This window comes from Dryobates pubescens, chromosome 15, assembly GCF_014839835.1.
Source record: "Dryobates pubescens isolate bDryPub1 chromosome 15, bDryPub1.pri, whole genome shotgun sequence".
Lineage (NCBI taxonomy): Eukaryota > Metazoa > Chordata > Aves > Piciformes > Picidae > Dryobates > Dryobates pubescens.
The window spans coordinates 11578201-11600838 of NC_071626.1; the positions used below are offsets into that span (position 1 = coordinate 11578201).

The following is a 22638-nucleotide window of genomic DNA, read 5'->3' on the forward strand; positions in this document are numbered from 1 at the left end:
CTTATGTTTATATAGACTTGCATGGAATGTTTCAAACGTGTTCATGTAAGTCATTAAATAACTCTGGCAACTTTAAATGCAGTCAAGCTAAAGTAATAGCCAGTCTAGCAACTGGCTTAAACCAGAGAAAGATCCCCAGCTGAGAGGGAAGCAGAGATCAACTACGGCCAGACCAAGGAAAAAAAAAAGCCCTCTTTTTGAAATTCCATGAGTACATTTTGAGGAAAAACACTTCCACTTCCAAGTTTCACATCCCATCAGAGTTCATAATGATTGGTTTCTTCACAGGAAAGATAGGTTTATCTTGAGACAGTAGCCTTTACCACAACCACAAGAAGGATAACTACCCCTACTTCAATTTCTCTACTCAAACACGCTGTTGAAGGACAGAAGTAGTTTGAACGAGCCTATATCTTTATACAATTCTAGCTGGCAGTTCAGCTTTCAAAGCAACTCTAAGCACATTCTTTTTCTTTGTGACCTGGATGGTCTTTGTGTTTCATTCTTTCACTCCGCGCCCGCAAGGCTTCTGTCGGCACCGATATGAGCTGAGCACGCACCCCGGGAGGTGAACATGCGCCTTTGTGTTCTTGGGCAAGGCAGCACAGAAAAAGTACGTATGTGACTGCAACACCTTTGCTATGAGGAGCGAATCTGTGGCTGTTAGTGAACCTGAAACATTCGGTTTGGGGTTTTTTTTTTCATTTGTTTCACATGTCTATGAAAACAAATACTGTAAGAGGTTTGCCCAGCCTTGCAAGGGCAATCAGTGGAGATCTTCACTTAACTGCTACAAATAATTTGGGTTTAGAAATCTTCTGGGCTCAAAGTCTTGTTAAATAAAATCCTGTTCAGTTTAGCAGTACAATAAAGACAGCAGACCTGGCTAATCACTGTATTACTGATCTAGGATTCTCCCAGTGGAAATCTAGATTATCATGCTCTCTCCTCTTCTGACTACCGTTTTTCAGTGGACAGTTTCTATTTACAGGAGTGCAGTTACCAGTGATAAATATTTCCAAGGTAAAAAAACCAGAGGCCTAAATGCTGCCAATCTTCATGGGGTGGTAGAAAGCTCAGGGTATTTAGTGTTTGTCACCAAACTCCTTGCTCAGCTTTAATTTGAAAAAAAAAAACCACCACCAAACAACCCCTCCCCCAATCTTTTAAGGAAAGGTGCTTGTAGTTTCATAATGATGTTTGGAATTGCAAACTAGACACTAAAACCTTAAACAGAAGAAAATGACAGAACTCCAAGATTTACTACTTTAAAAAAAAAAAAAAAGAAGTCTTTGTTTTCAGGGAATGTAATATTGAAGACTTGGGGTTGGCAATACTGAATGCAGCGTTTAAAAACACTCTAGTGCCCTTGTCACTTTTTGGAATTTCTCTCTTCCTCCCCTAGTATTTCCCCCACTGTGTACTTTCAAACTCTGTATAACAGAGATTTGAGCCCAGAATTTGCATGAAAGACACTAGACAAACAAGTCATTGGTCCTGAATGAATGCCATATTTTTAGTCAAATGAAATATAAGCTCTAGAGCGAAACCAGTATCAGGGCATGCATTTCAGCCACACGGTGAATAGCTGTTCAGCATGACGTACAATAATTTATTCTGTGTTTGCAAGCTGCTGTTTTTCACGTGTAACTCTTTAGTTCTTTCAAGTTTATCTTTAAATACCAAAATGGATCTGACTGACTGGAAAACCACACACCACTTTAGGAAGAGGTTAGATGTAATTCAAGAGATTTATTGCTTAGCTCTAATTTTCAGTAGTTAGCAGAAATCATGGCAATGATTACCCATCTAATGTATGGTGTCAACAGCTGGTAAATGATAGAGGAATTATGTGTAAGGAGAAAAACAACACTGAGATTTCCAGAACTGAAGACAAACATGGAGCTTCTATTACTAATTAGTTACTTTATACACTGGATGCATTACCCAAACACTGCCACCAACTGTGCCTTTGATATGCACAGACAGGAAGGAGGGAGGGAGGCAGGCAGAGAGAAAAAAGGAGATGGAGAGGGGGCAGAGAGAGAGAAGCTTTTTTTTTTGCTGCCAGGGACTGTTTCAACCTGCTCATGCCACCACACTTAAAAACACTGCAGAATCAATTCTCTGTGCTAGCTAGTCCAATGACAGGTATTCCAACTTCTTCCAATCCAATTTCTGTATCACATATTTTGAAGGTAATACTGTACTCTCCTGCATATACTGAAGATCCCACTGTTTAATGTTGTATTTTAAAAAACTAAAAATACACTGTATCTGAGTCCATATTTTGCTTGAAGTGTAATAAATCATTAAAAAATAGCCCACTGAAAGAGTTTCCAACGTAGTAAAATATATGAAACTTTTAATCTAAGGTAAGAACAAAGGTATATGTATGTAAATACTTAGCATACTAAATCAGTGTTCATTTGTCTGTATAGAACACACTTAAATCCATATGTTACTCTACAAAGCTAGAAGGAGCTGTGTTAAATTAAGTGTGGAAGAGACTCTGCCATCTGAATCTGAGCTGTTTGCATGCAAAGGTTATTCTTTTGGAACCTGCTCAATAGTATTTCATGAGCAATGTGTCAAATGGCCTTGCAGAGAAGAAGAGTAGCATCTTTAATAGAGTTATTAAAATTTGTGTCCATGGGTAAATAACATTTGGGATATTTTGAGTGAAACAAGGTAAGGATACCCCAGGCTTCTGCCTGGTGGGATAGTAATATGGGTTTGAGATCATTCTTGCCTTTGAAAACCTTCAGACTCAGATATCCTCATGCCTCCACTGGAGTTGCACCTGAGCAAGGAAAAAAAATCTACCCTCTATAAATAAGAGAATAAAGACTGAACCAGCACTTGTCACATCACTTCCCAGGGAAGAGTGCACCTGGCAGGCTGCAGACATCTCCAGCTCAACAAATGGTTAGGTGATTTGTACAAAGTGAAAGAGTTTCAACAGAAAAGATGAGAAAAAGCTCCCACAAGACAAATCCTCTAGCTCTTTGGTTAAAGATCTTGTTCTGTCAGTGATTAACACAGCTTCAAGACTGCTGAGGCAAGCACTCTGGTTTAAGCACTAAAATGTGGCAGATACAAAATAATTCTCTTTATGTTTTTAAAAATGAACATTTCTGAATTTGATGGATATCCCAAAGTGTTTCAGCTTCACACTGACCACAATGATTGATTAAAAAATAATAATTAAACAGTAAAATTGTTGCTTTGGCTACCAAATAGAACAGAATAGAATTAACCAGGTTGGAAAAGACCTTCAAGATCATCCAACCTGTCACCCAACACTATCTAATCAACTAAACCATGGCACCTAGTGCCTCATCCAGTCTCTTCCTAAACACCTCCAGTGATGGTGACTCCATCACCTCCCTGGGTAGCCCATTCCAATGGCCAATCACTCTTTCTGTGAAGAACTTCTTCCTAACATCCAGCCTAAAGCTCCCCTGGTGCAGCCTGAGACTGTGTCCTCTTGTTCTGGTGCTGGTTGCCTGGGAGAAGAGACCAACCCCCACCTGGCTACAACCTCCCTTCAGGTAATTGTAGACAGCAATAAGGTCTCCTCTGAGCCTCCTCCTCTGCAACCTAAGCAACCCCAGCCTACTCAGCCTCTCCCCATAGGGCTTGTTCTCCAAACCCTTCACCAGCTTTGTTGGCCCTTCTCTGGACATGCTCCAGCAAGTCAACATCTTTTCTAAACTGAGGGGCCCAGAACTGGACACAGTACTCAAGGTATGGACTAACCAGTGCTGAGTACAGGGGCAGAATGACTTCCCTGCTCCTGCTGGCCACGCTATTCCTGATACAGGCCAGGATGCCATTGGCCTTCTTGGCCACCTGGGCACACTGCTGGCTCATGTTCAGCCTACTATCGACCAGTATCCCCAGGTCCCTCTGTGCATGGCTGCTCTCCAGCCACTCTGACCCCAGCCTGTAGCACTGCATGGGGTTGTTGTGGACAATGTGTAGAACCTGGCACTTAGATGTGTTCAATCTGATGCCATTGGACTCTGCCCATGTGTCCAGCCTGTCAAGGTCCCTCTGCAGAGCTCTCCTACCCTCTAACAGATCAACACCTGCCCCCAACTTGGTGTCATCTGCAAACTTACTGATGATGGACTCAATGCCCTCATCTAGATCATCAGTGAAGATATTGAGTATGACTGGGGGACACCACTAGTGACTGGCCGCCAGCTGGATGTGGCACTGTTCACCATCACTCTCTGGGCTCAGCCCTCCAGCCAGTTCCTAACCCAGCACAGAGACCTGCTGTCCAAGCCACAGGCTGACAGCTTGGCCAGGAGTTTGCTGTGAGGGATGGTGTCAAAGGCCTTGCTGAAGTCCAGGTAGACTACATCCACAGCCTTCCCCACATCCACCAGGCAGTCATCTGATCCTAGAAGGAGATCAGGTTGGCCAGGCAAGACCTGCCCTTCCTAAACTCATGCTGGCTGGGCCTGATCCCTTGGCCATCCTGCAAGTGCTGTGTGATTGCATTCAAGATGACCTGTTCCAGCAAATATGGTCTAATTCTAACACCATATACGCATGAAAAACACATCAGCTATAACCAGTGCATTATTTCCCTGTCTGTGGTTTCATGTAAACAATGTCAAATTCACGTTCAGAGGTGTGCCTCCATGGAAGAAGCACTTGCTCACACAGACAGATGCAGTGAACTACAAAGATTTTTTTTAATAACAACAGTCCAAACTCTACAAACTTGTGTGAGTGGTTCCAGTTCTCCAAAAGGAGAAATTAAAGAGTCCAGTTTAGAAGAGAGACAACAGGTAAGTTACTCTGGTAGATATTACAATATTGTAGTATGTCCCCAAACCAACAAATAATTCTCAGTCTTCTCATTTGCTCACAACATGGCAAGCTCATAAATCTTTCCATTAATAAGTAAGAAATCACAGCTGAGGATCACTGTACACACCATCAAGACAACTGGTCTAGTAACTATTGGAGGAATCCCTACTTGATTAAAGACATTTTAGTGACTGATGCTGTGAAAAAGAGAATGTTTGGTTAGGTTACAAACATATCCTGAACAAGAATAAAGATAATGTAATGTGCAATTCAGTAGCAAACGTGTATCCTTAGGGTCATTTTAATGTCAACATTTCATGACTTGTAACAGTGGAACCACAACACTGCACCAGTGTAGGGTGTTTTTTCATTTGTTTGGTTCTGGTTTGTCTCATAAGTTGGGATGATGTATGCAGAGGGGATTGCAGCAACCTAAAGTGCTAGAAAACAGAATTCAGCCATTCAGCACTCGTGCAAAGGGAGTTTTACCACCAGGGAAAGTATACTGCTAAGCAGTATCAGCTACTTTTGTGACCACAATGAAAGAAAAGTTGCAGTGACTCAAGGTAAAAAATGAAACCTAGAAGAGGTAGAAAATAGCTGCATCCAGGGTACTGGTACTGAAGATACAAGCTAGCAGGTGGAAATTGTGGTCATCTTGGGGATTCTCACTATCCTGATGCCTAGTGGTGACTCCCTAATACCTGTTTGGCAAACTCGTTACAATCTGAAACCAACAAAGGTAGTTTCATATTAAAATATAAATACAGATTGTACTGTACCTATTTCTGAATTTTGCTATTAGATGGCTCTAATATCATAAAGGACATAAAAGTTCAGCTGGCAGAAAGCCTGACAGTTCAATGCATTATAAATGCATCAATTATTAATCTTCTGCTAACATATTTGGACAAATGTGTATTTGTAAAAATCATCCCTCATGCAAAACCCTGTCCCAAGAGACTGGAAATGTTCACACCCATGACATAGCAGTCCATTTTCAGTCATTCCTGCTTTTAACTGATTTTAATCTTCTTTGCATCACAGGATTCAGGACAAAGCCCCTTTTCAAAACTATATTTAAAAAAAGCAAGCAAGATGCTTTTTCATTTAAAAAAATTAAAAGTCTGGGTTTCTACCCTGACTAATTCTAAGAGAATGGAAGACAGTCTGTCCAGACTGTAGAAACTGGCTTAGTTTGCAAAGACTATCTAAAAATGCTGTGTCCTTTAAAAGCAGAGCTGGCAAAGTGGTTTGCTGGAGAGTTTTTCATCCACTTCAGCACAAAGCCACCTCTCTCAGCATAACATGTGGTCAGAGTGGTTTGGGTAACTGGGCTCAGTTTGCACTGAAGTGTATTAGGGAATGCTCCTGTAACTGACTCCAGCAGCTGACCTGTGACTGATAACTCCAGCGACTGGCTAAGGACAAACAGAAGAAATTAACAATGTTTTAATCTCCCCCAGCTGGATTTTGAAGAGAGACATCTAAGCATTATTTCCAAATGTCAGCAGCCCCAGCATTTTTGTAAGCAAAGCCCTAGATATGTGAAAAAAATGGTTATGCTTTCATGTACAGTGTACATTACAAGCGTTTTTTGCTTGGTTTGGGGTTTGTGGCATGCAATTGTTACAAGAAAAGGAACCTACCAAAGCTGGGTGCACTGTGCAAAGTCATGTCCCGAATCACTCGAGTGCCAAAACAGGACCACATCAGAAGGAACTGCTGAGCTACTTTCTTCAAAGAGCCTTGTCTCTTGGCAGCTACCTGCAAGAAAACAGATACATCTGACACAAAGAAACTTTTATTTCTATTATCTGATACAGCTGAATGATGCACAGATCTGACTTCTTTTTACACACTGAGAACCCTTGTGCCACTATCTTGATTTTAATATATACACTAAAAATTTCAAAACCCAACAAACACACACCAACAACAAAGACCAAAACAAACAAACAAACCAAACCCAAATAAAACCAAAACCAAACACAGAGAAAGCCACAGAGAAAATCATGAAATACTATTCAACACCAAGACTGAATTTCCTTTATTAATGGTGAAAGGACTGCCAAAAAAATTGCTCTCATCTTAAACTAATTACTTGTGGTCATTCTTTCTTCCTAATCAAGGTAAAATCTTATAATCAAGAATTCTAGCTCTATACTGAAACTGTATATTAATAACAACTGGAATGTAGAGTTGGAATTCTAGTATGACATCCTAGTACAAACTGTATCTAGAGACAAAAGCTAAAACTGTCAGACATGTAGTTCCATACTCTGGAAGTTATGGTGATGCCTGACGACTTGTTAGTAGCTTTCTGCACAAACTTCAATTAAAGTTCAAGTCCCTGGTATCTCAAATCAGCTCAAAAGGCAACATAAATGTGTCACTGACTGAATGGTAAAGTAGACCTTTGTCCTTTCATTGAAATGTATATAAATTAATTACCTGACATAGATAGATATTCTTTTGGTTACAATCTTAAAACACCAGACAAGAGTGTGCTTTTTATTTGCACTATGTAGTTAGGATGACTCTAAACTCATCTTTCCATACCCCTGAAATATTTACGTGATTGGAAACCTCATCCCCGTTCCATTTTTTCTAAGATAATATTTTGGGACAGAATAGGAGAAAAAAAAAAAAGAAAAAGAGAATCCTGAATGTGAGCAGTTCTCATCCTGAGCATGAAAACCACTGGGCTTATTACCAGTGCTTGGCTTTGTTGCTGTTTTCTTTTAATTATTTCTGCTTAAAATCTATGCCATGTACAGAGTTCGTAACGCATATCGACAACTTGGATCCTTACTCCTGCTTACCAACCTTTACAACACATCTGTCCACCATGGAATCCAGCCACTCGATGTAGGACTCAATGGGGGACTGCTCCTCCAGAAGGTGATCAAACTCCTGATACACTGGCAGACAAATTAAAAATAGCCTACCTTAGTACTTGGATTCCAGTTTGAACAAAAGAGAAACAAATCACCAAAAGCTGCCAATAACATCGTAATTTTGCTGTAGTTTTTATAATAGATTGTTTAGCTATGACAAATATATGTCTCCAGGTGTTGACCCAGTAAGTTTGCTTGGTCTCTTGTTTCTACTCAAAGCGATGGAGTCGATGGGCATTGTGTTTTAATGTGAGCAAATCAGGACCTTTTGTTTAAAATTAATCTTTTGATTTAAGTTTCATCTGTCTGGTGTGCCTGGAATTGAATCCTTTATCACGTTCTCTACGAAGAGTATGAAGCTAGGCCTTGACCCTGGTGGTGAAATAAGGTCATGCATGAAATTGATTTAGAAATGTATGAGGAATCTTCTAAGCACCAAGTAGATGAGTATTGTTGATAGGGTTCCCATCCGTATAATGCTTTAGTTGCAAAACCATAATTTAACTGCTTCAAATCATCTATTTGCCATGCCAGACACCCACACAAAGCATTTCCTAGACTTCTACTTCTTCAAAACAAATTGCTACCAATGCACAAATACTGAACTTATTCACTAAGAGTTTTAAAAAGCAACGTGTGTACTTTTTAACCCCTCTGAAGTACAGAAAGTATTCTAGTACTTCATATTTTAGTACAGAAAGTATAAACAATCAAGTCATTCAACTGCTGCTCTTAAAAGTGCAAACCTCTAGGTTGTTTGTGGGAATCAAAGGCTGGAAGACAAAGAATTCTGTGCTTTGATGCCTTAAGAAACTATTCTTCAACTCAGCTAAAACAAAAGGCCTATAAGTCAAGAAGAAAGATAGTTTCTACCTGCTGTGTTACAGGATGATCTCAACGTGCTGTGCATTTCAATTTATGCTTGGTTATGAAGAACAGGAGTAAGGAATTTCCCACCCTAAGAAAGACAGTGAGGAAGGCGGAGGCAGCAAAGCTTGGAGATGATAGCTAGAGAAGTGAGTGAGAAGCTGCCTAACAACAATGCAAAGAAAAAGCTCCCTGGTCTCTAAACTGGATCAGCAAGACAAGCAGGAATGCATTTGCTTCACATCTGATTACAACTTTGTTTAACTTAATGTTTCTGGTCATCCAGTCTTTGCAAGTCTTAATTGGGGAAGAAAGGAAATAGGGATGTCCGGGCCACTCTTACCTTGTTTCATTGTTTTATGAATGGGCAACCTCCCTTTATTCAGAACAGGATCACACAGAAATCTAAATGTTGGCTGGACAAAAAACTGCCTGATACAAGAGATGAAGTAATTTACATTCTGTGCAAAGAGGAGAACAAGAGTGGAAAAACAAATCAGTTGCCTGCATTACTGCTGCAGCATTGCAACTGTGTACAATGATCTGTTTGAGAGAAGTAACTGTTTAGCCTTTTGTGACTGTTAGAAATACCTCAACAGGATCTGAGTAAGAATAAAGAAGAAACCGTGTCAGAGACAACTACCATAACATCAGGAAAGAGATTCTCTTACATCCAGTGTTTGTTCTCTATTGCTTATAGGCTTATAAAGACTTTTTCCCCCCAATGACAGTAGCTGGAAATTGTACTTTCTGGATTATTAACATCAAGAGTGTAAAAGGAGGCCTTAAGTCTATGCCATATGAGTCACATAGAGTGTAATCTTTAAAGAAATCTTCAGCCAAGAACAATAAACATCAAAGATGGGGAAAAAACTTGTAAGTTCTGAAAGAATCTCTATGCATATCTGCACATCTCAGTGGAATCCCATCTCACGATGAACATTCATATAAGGCTACCGTCGCTAAGCAATTGGTTATAGGACTACATGAGACTAAAATAGGAAACAAATGTGTTCAAATCCATTAGCATTCAGGGAAATTCTGTTTTGTTTTATTACATTTAAGTTTGTATTTAAATAGTTCACACATATACAAAAGGTTTTCCTAAATAGGAAGGATTTTCTGAATGACAGCCAAAAACTGTTACTGCTTCTAGGCACTGTAACTTTAAGAACTCTTGTTTTCGGCATATTGGGTACATGCTGAAAACATAAAAGATGACAGAAGGATGCACCCAGCTTCTGACTCCAGTCTCACTATATGCTGCCTCCCCTACTGCCATGACTGATTTCTATGTCCTCAAAAGGGAAGAGGGCAATGTCAGGAAATTAATCAAGGGATAAGAAGTAAAGAGTACTGAGAACCTCTTGCTGGAAAACAGAGCTAACAGAGAATGCAAGGCCCATCCCTAAACAGGGAAGAAGACATCCAGTGTTTATACAGTGGAACAACTGCTAAAGTCAACCTTGCAGGGTCCAGCATACACGTGAAGGTGTCACCCCTCCTCTTCCCAGCTGCTCCCTGAAAGAGTTACCTCACCAGTAAAACCTACCAGTAAACCTTGTAGGGCTCCCACAAGTGGGTGCCCAGGTTGGTCCCCATTAACACTGGTTCTGGATAAAAGATGGTCTTCCTCAGGAGAGAGATGGCAATAAAACAACTGGGTTCACAGGGAAGTGAGGTTATGAACGATGTTAAAGACAGAGGGCCAGGTTCAGTATGCTTAGTGTTACACCTAAACTCACAACCATGTACACTTGGTGGACAATGCAAATTAAATTTTGTATTTGCAAATGATCTGTGACTCTAAAGCTGATTTGTCAGCACTCCAGAGCCTACTCTGGGTTCATGTTCTTCATTATACTAGGCAGAATCTAAATTAGCCAATGAGTTTCCTCAATATGAGACTTGTACTTGCTCATAAAAGTTCAGGGTGAAAGCTTACCCTATCAAATGATCTGGTTTATTAAAACACTGTGTAAAATGGTGCTTTTTATAAATAAATTTGCCTAGGACTCAAACATACAGCTACTTTGCTATCAAAACCATGAAAAAGCTAACTCTCCAGCAAGAGAGACTGGACTTTACCTGATTCAGTGATAAACTCATAGACTTAATAGCTTGAGGTCATGGAGAAAAATCTTCCTGAATCTAGGCGCAAGTTTTGTGCTACTGGTTGTTCTGGATGCTAGAAAGAAACTCATTAATGGAAGCATACCCAGATCTATGCCTCATAGCATGAAACCTTGGCAGGGCTTTGCCTTACATTTTGATAAATGTCTCTATACTTGTGTTAAGCCTTCAGGCAAACCAGTGGCTCAAAAGCAGCGGCTCAAAACCAGCATCACTCTCATTGAGCTTTGTTTTCAGCAGGAAACCAAGTTCACCTGACTTTGTTTGAGGATTCTGCTCTTACATTGTATGATGAGCTTTCTGTGTTCCTCGCGTGAGTCCTCCATAGTATAGAGGGTTTGTTTGGTAATGCTATTCAGATCCACATTCCTCCAGTCCTCCAGCATTTGAAATGTGATGTCTGCACTGTGGATCACCGTTCTTGATGCCTGTAATCCAATCCAATCTATTCATTAGTTCATGGTTTATTAGGTTAAAAAATAGGCTTTATCCCCTTTTACGCTTCCTTAGCTAGGCTTACTAAGTTGATTTTCCTCATGGATCCCCACCCACTAGCTTGATGTCTTATGGACGTTATAGATCCCTCTAATCACAGAGAACTCCCAAGTCATTTTGCTTGCTTTAATCAACTGCAAGTATTTTGATTGTATTCACCACAAACCCCAAAGAACAACCCTGATCTGGTGGTACTGTTGTTAGACTCCTCAGTCTCTAACAGCTCTATTGGTTCTTTTGACCAGCTTCAGTTCAAATCTAAAAAAAGCAGCAAGAGAAACCAAAACAAAACCAAACAAACTCCACTCAAGGTTTGCAATCTCCTGTCACCCAAACTCTGAAGACTTTCATTCCTCCCTCTGCCACATGAAAATGTTCATTTGCCTCTGCATCAGATCTGCTTCTTGGCTGGTTGAGACAGGAGTCTGCTGTTGATAATGGGAAGGATAGGCTGAGAGGAAAGGAAGTGACTCAAGGTCATGGTCATCTAACATACACCAGATCTCTGTAAGTTAAGCAGAGATGATAACCCATGCTAAGGTTACCAGTTTCTCCAAGAAAATTTTTCATTTGAAGAGTTTCATGAAAGTAAACTCTCTGATCCCAGGTCTGATGCAGAAGGTTGTGGTCTCTGTATCTTGATTTCTGCTGAAATGCCTGGGTGAAGGCAGCACCAATATTTCTGTCTCCACCACTAAAACAATGGAGGAAGAGATCTACGAAGAAGTCCTTGCAAGAGCGTTTTTTTTTTCCCCCAGAACTTCTTGTGGGCTTCACCACTCACAGGGTTAACATGAGGTGTTGGATACACCTTCCAAAAATGGACCTCTCAGTGTGTTGAGGAAAACAAACTCTCTATTGCAATACATGGGTGAAGTGTTAATGAATTTAATGCATTCTTCCCCCCTTTCAAACCACACAGAATGTGTTCTCACGACTTTTGATAGGTAACTTTAAGCTAACTGGTGAAAAACACACACTTTGGAGCAGTTTTAAATTCACTTGCTATGGCTGGAAGAATATGTCTATTTAAAACCCCAGTAGTTCAACTGGGTTTATACAATTAGACATGGAATTAACTGTCAGGCATACAGACATGATTCTTTCTTTGCAAACTGCTCTGAAATCAATGGAATGTCTCGTTTGTTTCCTGGAAATTTGATTTCTTAGATCAAATGATAATTCTGTTTCACAGAAGCACCCTGCTGAATTTAATGATCAGAGGTTGCCAGCAGTCAGCAAAGCAGTTTTAGCTGATTATTTTGATTTTATAAGGATGGTCACAATAACCATTGGAGAACAACTGCTAACATGATCTTTTCCTCTTTGATTGAAGTCCAGTCTGTCAATTCAGAAAATTACTTGAAAATAGCATCCAGCAAGCTTAGATAACTGAAATATTTACTTGGCAGAGATGATTTAATGATGTCTGTCGCCGGAGTATTTGTGAGAATCTTCTGGACACTGCAGGAGAGAAGAGATACATATTTAGGTAATGTGCTAAATAAAGAATTTTTTTTTCTGAAAACACTAAATTATAACAATAACTGAGAAAATATACCCTGTTTCCTATTTGCAATGGTGACTACATAAAATGCATTCAAATAGTCTAGTCTTAACTTAGTTCAAACCTTGACCTAAAATCATAAATCTAGATGCTCGATCAGTTTTACAGAGGCATATTACAAGCAATGATTTATAGGTGCTGTGGATAATGAGATGACAAGAGAAACGCAGAGGACAATGGAAGAGCTTTGCTTGTTCAGCATAACAAATCTTCTCTTGATACACAAAGGAACCCAAGATTAGAAAGAACTATTTAACAGAAAGAAAAATGTTAGTGCAAGAAGAGCGAGCACAAAATAATGATAGCTACATTATGTGTGGAAATTAGAAAAGGTTGCTACATCTTAATGCAAACTTGTTTTGGAGGAGTCTTGACTGGACTAGTAAAAGCTAAAATCTGATCCAGTTTCAGGTAGAATTTGGTCAAAGTTTCTGAAAGAAATTACAGGACGTATTAATATGCTGTGGAGTAAGATGGCCCAGGAGGTACTTGCCAATCCTTTCCGCCTATTTTCCTAGTGATATTGACCTTGGATTAAGATATTTCCTATATTTGGAAAACAAACTTTTAAAATTGTGCACTGTGAATCTTTTGTCTGAAATCTGTGACTCTGGAACTGCAAACATGACCAAAGCTTGCAGTTACTCCTGTCAGTACCTCCCGCTGGTTGTGTGATTACACTATAACAATTTCTAATGTGAAGAAAACAGTTGCAGAAACAAAGGCTCATGTAAAAGGTAGGATTTACTCAAGTTTTAAGTGATAGTAAAATCACCAAAGACTTGCACATCTATCCAAACAGGCCTTAGATGTGGCCTCAGAGAAGGTTTTGCCTTTGTACTCTGCATAGGGGTAGTTGAGGAATACAGCTTGAGAACAGCTAGAAAATTCATTGTCCATCTCTTTCTCTCTTCCTGTAAGATCAGAAAATATTTGCTTTTTGCAGGTTCTTGATGTTTTTGAACTGACAAAAATGTGAAAAAAAAAAAAGAAGCATATTGTCAGTTCTGACTTTGTGTAACTTTTGAAATAAATTATTAAATAATGCAAGGGGAAAATAACACAAACTAAAAGTAGTTGTTCCAACTTATATCTTGACTATTCTCAGTAAAACACACACCTGATTTTCCATGCTGATCAAAATAGTTAATCCTTCTCCTAAATTAGTTGGGTTTTTTGGTTGTTGTTGTTTTGTGGTTCCTTCCCCCCCCCCCCCCCCTTTAACTTTGTGGTGTGGAATTTAGTGCTCATGAAAGGCAAAGAATTGAGAGCCGTGAAATAAAGCAGGCTTTATCAATAGGTGATGTGCACTGCAGGCATCTACAAAGCACGTCTGAAAAGGACTAGTGCCCTTTCCTGTGGTGACAGGGTAATTTGATCTCCTTCATTTTTAACTCTGGCACTTTTTTGAGTAAGGGCCTCAAGCTGTATTCAAATTGTGCTAGCCTAAAGGTTTGTTTAATAATTTCCTTTGCCTTATATCATCACTAATGTTTGCTTACTATCAACAAAATTAATTTCTTATCAGAACCCACAAGAAAGGAAAAGCAATTCTCATTGTGAGCAGTGCCTCATTCCATGAAACAAAATTGGTTCTCACGAACAAGTGGAGATTGTAAGTGAATTCAAGATTTGTAACACTGACAGCTTTTAATTCCTAGAAGAACACTAGTCTCACTTAGAATTAACTTGTAATCAGTAAACACTACACACATTCCAGGTTAAAAGGAGAGAGAGAGAGATTAGGAAATACATACATTCAAATTTGATATTCCGTAGGTTTTCTGGTAAATCGTGGAGAGCTACCTTCAGCCACTCATCCAGCTGCTTTGCAAACTTCCGGATCACCTGTGTCAAGCTGAGAAGGGAAACCACCACATCAGAATGTGTTTACCCTGTGAAAGGGTGAAGACTGAGAGCCACTTACTCACAGCTCACTATTGTGCAGAACTGATGACATATTTTGGTTTGTAGGCACAAAGGCAAACTTCGGAAGACGTTTGCAGGAAAAGGAAACCACATCACCACGTTCAAAAACTTACAAAGAATGAAAGTCTCTGTACTGCACTTTGATACTTACAAACAGGATTCTTAGTTTGAAATAAATTCATTCCCATTCTGTACAAACATAAAAGCATAAAATCACTACTGCTTGAAGAAGACAATAGGTCAGGCTTTGGATTTCAGCTCATCTGTGCCTACATTTATAACAGGTGTATGCAGGGATGTGCAAGTGAAGCAAAACCCATCTATGCTGCAGGCTGGGGTCAGTAAGTGGGTGACGATGGTGGGGAGGAATTTCCAGGCCAAGCCCACACAGATGAACGAGGTGGGAGTGGAGCAGGACCTGCCTAATGCTTAGCTCTGCACAGGACAGGAACTTTCCCAGACAAGCGAGATTTCTCTTTTCTCCCTTACTACCCCTTTCTGATAGCTCCATTATTTCCTGCTAAACTTGGTAGGCAGCTTGTTGTATCCTTCTTGGAATTGCTAGTATATAATGACTATAAAATGACAGTTTCCTGGAAAAATTTCAGGGTGTTCCTAACAGTTGGTTCCACCAGACCAAACTGCACAGCTTGTAGCAATACTCCAGATGCACAAGTGAGAGTGAGAAAAAAGATGCAAGGGACTTTCCCCTCTTTCAGTCAGGCAGCTTTTCCTGTTTGTATTGCTAACACCACTGAGAACAGAGCTGGTAAAATAAACATAGCCACAAAGACACCTTAACAGGGCAAGGGACAGATGATCACTGCTGCACCCACTGAGAAGTGGCTTTTCTGGACAGCCAATATTTATTCTCAGGAAGTCCCCAGGAGGATTCTGGCTGAGTCAGCAAGATTTCCTTCAGGAGCTTCCATTGCAGTGAGACCCTTCTTCACCCCCTTCAGTGCAGGCTATGGCTTAATAGCCACAATCTGGCCCTTTATATGCATTACAAAAGTCTATATTCACACTCAAGTCTCTCCTTATTTGCTATGAAAGAACTAAGCCGCTTGAGAAAAGGACTGCTGTTCTGTTTAATCCTTCCAATGAAATAGATTTGGGGGGTGAGGGGCAAAGCTTGTAAAAATTTACATGTCTTATCAAGGAAAGCCCATTCTTATAACAGGTTTCTTGTGGAAAAAAATACTTTGCCTGTACTTTAGCAGTCATGCTGTATGCACAGGAGAGCAGAACAACATCTTGTCCTGCCTAGAAATGTTTTTAGATCTTTAGGGCCAAATAAACAACACTCTTAGAGCAATGCTCTTAAATTGCTCAACCTCAGGAACACATCAGTCAAATAATGATAAAGGTGTACACGTATGTTTAGACAAAAGCCCAGTTTCCTAATGTGGTCATATCAGGAAAATCAAAGGCAGTAAAAAGTTGAGTGTACTCAGGGATTACACCTTCTGCTGTGAACTGTTGAGCTCTGTCCTCCTTTACATACATAAACAAGACTTCTTGGGCTCATTGAGCTCCAGGCAGGAAGAGAACAGCTGAGATGTGCCACATGGACTGGAAAAGTGATTTTAGCTTGAAACAAAAGAGGCAAATATTTCTTACTATTAATAAACTGATCATAAAATAAACATGCAACTGTTCTCCATAGGATAGTATTTAAATTAAACCAGCTTGTCCAAGACTTCACAAGTATGATCTTCATGTATTGTACAGGATAACAACTGGGTTCCAAGAGGAAAATGCTTAGGTTGCAGTGCCTGAATATGTATGAGAATATTTACAAACAGAGCAGCCAGAGCAGCTCCTGTTGTCACTACAAGAATATGATTATGCTGTTATCCTTGACCAGCAGAAAAGTGTCTGAAATTTTCAGAGGACGGTGTGGTGCTCTGCAGGCTGCACATCTCTGACATTCGCTGAAAGTTGGGACATGATGTTAATAAACCAAGAAGCTGGTGGTACCCTTTATCACAAAAATATAACAAGTTTTTCACAATAGAAGACTTCTTAAAATCTGAGCATTTCTTCAGGAACGTGTCAGCTCTTCGACTTCTTTGAACCGACACTGCAATTAACCTCAGGAAACAAGTGGCAGTAAGCAGCTTTCTGAGAACTGCTGCCATTCTTGAAGGAAAGAATTAAAGCAAAGACAGCTGAGCTAAAAGTGGTCATTGCTGCTGGCTATACTGACCTGTCAGGCAATGCTTGTAGTACTGTTGGCATCAAAACTCCAGAGATTGCTTTGTACAGGATTGAATCACAAACTCCAACTATGTTCACTACAGTCGAAGAACCCAATACGGGCAGCATATGAGGTGGCATCCCTTGCCAAAAGTGCAGAAGAAAACTTTGAACCTGCAATCACAAGAAGAAGCAAGGATGCTTAAATTAAAATAATCAAAGGCCACAAATACCCTTTTCTTTAAATCATCCTGCTTATGTAGCATTTGTTGTAGCCCCAGAGCTGGACGGCTGGTACAGAACACAGGTGAGGCATGTTCCTTAGCTCTGCTTATACATAACACAGCACACAATGGGATAACCCACCAAAGGGTGAGTGACACTATGAGTTGGTGACAGGGTGTCTTTGTGTTACTACAGTACAGACCCATGGGAACCACCATATTTTTACCTTCCATCAGTGGCTGGTGAATGTAACTCTTTGGCTTCCACATGTTAAGACTTTTTCTCTCTCTTTGCTCTCTGTCCCTGTATACAAAGGAATGCAATCTAGGGCTTGGTGTAGGGAGGGAGAGGAGGGTAGCACATGGATTACAAGGGTCAGTATACCACTTTCTGTATTCATTTTGGAAAGAAGCACTACCCTTTGGGATGTCTTCTTTCCTCCACTATGAAGGAAAGAGGAGAAAGTATTGAAAAAGACAGAAAATGGGGAAAAAATAAGAAAATGGAGAGGAGATTTCAGATACAGTAAAATATACTTCTGAAAAAATTTATTTAGGAAATAAAGGTGTTGTTCAGTGAACGATATGATCAGTTCTACAGGAGTCAGAACACTGGCATTTGTAACTGATAATCTACTGCACACAATGGGTACTGAAGTAAGTAACCACAGCAGGTGCAGTAAATATTTGCTCATTTACATATTGTTGTTGCTCAGACCTTTCCCCACCACTGTCCCCGACACACAGATTTCCCAATGAAATACAGCATCCTGCTTTTATGGAAGTATTCTGAGGTTCATCCAGCACAACTTCCTGAATATGTGTCCCATATTTCTCTCAAATGGAAATACCTAGACTGGGCACATGACTTCAAAAAGCCTCAGCTTTAAAGCAGAGGAGTGTGAGAATTAAATAGTGAGAGGAAGAAAAGCAGGGAATTCATTGCCATTGTTCAGAGGGCAAAGTCAAAAGACTCATTTCCTTTGGTTTTTCTTTTTTTTTCCAGGACCTGGATGTTATATTTGAATCAGGCTCTCAGTCTCTCTATAGTCATAATTGTTTTTCTGGACTAGAATCCTTCTTCATATGCAATAAAAAACTGCTGGCATTCCAGTAATGTTTTATTTTTCAGCTCCCATTACCAAGTTGTTTGCATGCACTGCCAGAAAATCATCAGATTCAGTCAGATATGCAGCAAGTACAAACCTTGTCCACCTCTAATGGATAGTAGCAACTGCTGAGCAGTGTGTGCTCCCCAAGCTGCACTGCAGTACAACTAAGTAACTGAAGGCTTCAGTCCTCTGGGATATCTGGGAGGCTACAGGCCCCCCTCCACCACCCTGCACTGTTGTTAATAGAACAGCAGAGCTTACCATTTTGGCTGTGCCACCTGCCCTGGGTTTGTGCTGAACACTCAGAGGAATTCTTTCAAATAGAGCTCAAACCCATTTTAAAGCTTAGAAAAGTGGTGGTAGACACACCACCACAACTGTCCAACATCTTGTAAGGGGATACTGCTACCTTAATCCCACTGGAGAATGAAGAGACCAAAATATTCCCATTGCTTTTGTTCCTGTAGCTTGCAGAGTGTTGTAAGATTTAATGCACATATCTTCCAGTACAGCCACTGTTCATTACTAATGAAAGGATCAGCCACCACAAGACCATAAATTTGCAATATCACATTCAAAATAAGCTCCCAAATCCATTAATACCTTTTTGTGTAATTAAACTACAACTGCAGTTTCCAACCATACCTCATCAAAGTTTGCTCTTATTACAGTGTCTAGTATCCTCTGACAGTGAGTTCTGTACATCATAATAAAGGTAGAGACCTGAAAAAGAATGAGAGAGACACACAAAAGATCATTCTACTTTAAGAAATTTGCTTTTAAACTACCAGAATGTGAAACAAAAAAAAAGTAAGGGTTTTTTTTCTTATCTTACCTGTGCACAAATGCAAAAATAATGAAATTGGTTAAAGTCTAGTTAGATTAGTTAGATTAGCTTTAAAATGAGTTTTCTTCTTAAAAGTAAATTTTCCCTTTGAATTCATAGATTTTTCTATGTCAATGGGGATTCTTCAAATGTAAGAGGAGCAAAAAGCCTCAGCAAGATCAAAGACGAGAATGTGGCCCTAATTAGGACATAAAGAACTATAAAACCCTATTCTTTTGTCCACTTTACATTGATACCACACATGTGAATAGCATCAGAAAACTAGCAAGCTCAGCCAAGAGCAGCCAGAGCACTTTTTTTCATATGTGCAGATAGGATTCTCTTAATTTCTAGTCCAGAAGGGCAAGAAATGCACCACGTCCCTCTCCACTCAAGAAAGCACCAGAACCATTTTTCAGTTTGCTGTCAAATGTGTTTGCAGATTAAGGGGTTAGCCTCAAACCTCACCTGCTGCATGCAATGTAACTTTAAAACAGAAGTACGCATGGGCTTTAGAAACATTGTATGGCTGACAGTGTCAGCCACTTATTTTAAGGGAAGATATTTCTTCCTATTATATGAAGTAATTAAGTCCCTCATAAATAAAGTCAAAGCATTATTAAAGCTACTCTAATTTAAAGTCTTTACTTTTTAAACACAGCTTTCATCCAGAGCGGGGGGGGGGGGAGGGGGGAGGGAAATCCAAGACAAGCCAAGAAAAGATTTCCAAAGTGTTACCTTCTCCTCTGGCAGACTGGCTGGCAGATTTAGATCTTTGACATTTGGAAACTCTGGCAGTAATGTTCCCAGTTTGGATCGTGGTGAATATGCCACTGTCTGTTTGGTTACTTCTTTTTTTCCTGTTTCGTTCACCCAAGCTGCTCCTTTTTTAGAATACATCACATCATAATACTGGGAGTTTTCTTTCACTGCAATTCCATAATAATGGTACCTGATACAGAGAGATGCATAGTTCATAAGGCAGATTGTTTGAAAATAAAAATAAACTAAAAAAAAATAATAATAAAATATGGGGTAAAAGAAACTGATCATTCTAATGATTTCTCCAACAAAACAGACTGTGCAATAGTGTATGTATTATTAACAAGCATTGATCCAGTAGCAGAATATTGTGGTGAGATATTTGGATTCCAATTTTCCTTCCTTCTGGTAAAAGTAGCTCTCTTCAGAGTTAATAAAGCTGACTTTGTTGCAGGGCTGGAAAATAATGGAATTCCATTTCTTTCCCTTCTAAGAAAAAACCCAAACATCCTAAAGCTAGCTGTTGGCAGAGCCTTGCTGTGCAGCTGCTCCTTCAGTTTAGCAATAAGCAGAAGTACACGTACTCTGGACTGGCCCTTCTGTTGTTGTTTCAGCTTCCTGATATTCTCAGACCTCAGCTGAAGGCTAGTTTGATCCCTGAAAAGCGTGAGGCTTTACTGCAAATGAGTTGATCAGAAACGTTTCAAAAGTGAAAACACTTGAATGAAACAAGAAGCGGGGTGTGGGATGTGGGTGCGGAATGGGGACGAACAGGGGACGCTTGTGCTGGAAAGCAATGAATGGTAGAAAACGTACAGCTCAAAATTATTTGCTCCATAACTCAGCATAAGCACTTAGGTCAACAAGGGATTCTAGACAACACTGTAACTCTGTGCAGACCACACTGGGAATCACACAGTGTGTCTGTGCTATAAAAATGGATTGGTGGCCTTATGGAATGAGTCTGTGCCACATGCATGTGCTGCACATAAGAGCAATACAGTTCACTTATGTCTTATGTGGTATGTCTGTGGCTGGAGAAACTGAAAGGGAATGCTACAAGGAGCTAGCACCACAAAGTGTCAAGGGAATGTTGCAGGGAGAGGGAAAAGGTCACAACAAGCAGGTATGCAAAAGCTCTAGATGGACTAAAAGGTTTGCATAGTTTAAATCAGGGATCAGTCTCATACCAAGTTTCCTCTTAAATTAAAGAAAAAAAGATGAAAGAAGCCCTGAAAATGGTAGTAGGATTTCACTGTGCATTATTTCTGGTATATTGCATTTGGCAGTGACTACAGAAGAGATTTTGCCAGGTAGCTCCAAAATCATGTAGGCAGCAGTTAGCCAAATTAACTTCAAAATTTTCCAGATAGCTTGCTCCTACAGTAATTTTACCATCCCAAATGGCGAAAAACTTCACTGGTGCAGTTTACAAAGATCCTTTCCCAAGCATTATTCTGTATTTCTATCAGAAAACAAAACAAAGCCAAACCTCAAACCCCCAAACTTAATTCAATAAACAGGGCTTGAAAGCTTGATCTGTAGAAGTATAACAAGTAGATAACACAATAATAAATACTGGAATGTTCTTTACTCTCATAGATCTAATATTTGTAGCACTCCTTTAAATAAAAGAAGCAAAATTGCCTTCAGACCACAAATTTTCATCAGTTTAACTAACCTCTTGTACTCATAACTTAAGAGTTTCAAGCTACAGCACAGAAAATGGGCTTTTATGTTTAGCTGCTTTCTCATGGCTCACCTGTGGTGGAACGGTTTTTAAGCTCAGTGAGACAGAGAACAGCTGCATGCTTACAGCAATAAACCCAGCTGCAAAAAAAATGAAAGCCTCACAACTGATGACCAAGAATATAGCACCATTGTAGCTCTGAACTCTGTAATGGTACAAGGCAGCCGTGCTGTAAAAAGACTGAAGGCAGAACAGTGTGAAGCCAGATAATCTTAACCACTTCTATGGACAAATTTCCTCTGGCAATAGCAGGGAAGTGGAATGGAAATCATGCTGGCAGCAACAGCTCAGCACAGCCAGCGATACAGAGACCGAAGCGTTAACGCCTAAAGTAATGTCTTTACGTAACACTTAATTGGAATGCAGTCAGATGTTTCTGAAAACAAAACCAGTTACAGCTGTGTTGGGTCTAGCATGCAGTGTATTTTTTTGTGTAAAAGTACACTGCACATGGAGTGTGTGGGTTTGTATTTCTGCTCTTCATTGGATCAGATGTGAATGACTCCACTGTATGCTAGAATCCTTGGGGTGTTAGCCACTGGTGAAGAAGTAGGCATCCTCTTCAGCAGCAGAAGAACTCAATTTCATATCTGTGGAGGCTGTGAAATTTGGCAATTTGCCAGGCATGCAGATTAGAGGGGAAATATGCAACAATATTAATTCTCATTAAGAATTACTCTCCTTAACCTCATTGAGGGTAAAGATACATAGCTTTTGGAGACACAAGACACCTTCAGTTAGCAGATCCGAGAGACTCCTGAAGCTGTGGGCAGAGCTCCAGTTTGGAATTACAGCAGTGCTCATTCCTGTCATTAAACAGGAAGTCAAATAACAAAGTTGTAGCCAATGTCAGAGTGACATCATGGCTGACAGCAGGTACTCTCATAGAAATGCTTCCATAAAGCAACTTATAGACATTTTCACTCCATCTTTGTGAACATACACAGAACTTACGTTCAGTGCTAAAGCCTGATTCTGAGTCAGGCTTTCCTAACAATGCTCTTGGACTAGTCCAGAATTTCAACACTTAAGATATACTGG

General features: G+C 39.9%; 1 protein-coding gene across 1 annotated transcript in view; it reads right to left on the reverse strand.

Annotated features, from left to right (window-relative positions):
- RFX4 (regulatory factor X4) overlaps window positions 1-22638 on the reverse strand; it is an 87675-nt gene that overhangs the window by 21135 nt on the left and 43902 nt on the right. Inside the window, exons 6-13 of the mRNA XM_009908366.2 lie at window positions 19824-20037; window positions 18905-18982; window positions 16934-17097; window positions 14550-14650; window positions 12631-12689; window positions 11014-11158; window positions 7660-7754; window positions 6480-6597 (exon numbers count right to left, since the gene is read on the reverse strand). Of these exons, the coding sequence (XP_009906668.2) occupies window positions 6480-6597; window positions 7660-7754; window positions 11014-11158; window positions 12631-12689; window positions 14550-14650; window positions 16934-17097; window positions 18905-18982; window positions 19824-20037 (974 nt within the window). The remainder of the gene's footprint in view (window positions 1-6479; window positions 6598-7659; window positions 7755-11013; window positions 11159-12630; window positions 12690-14549; window positions 14651-16933; window positions 17098-18904; window positions 18983-19823; window positions 20038-22638) is intronic.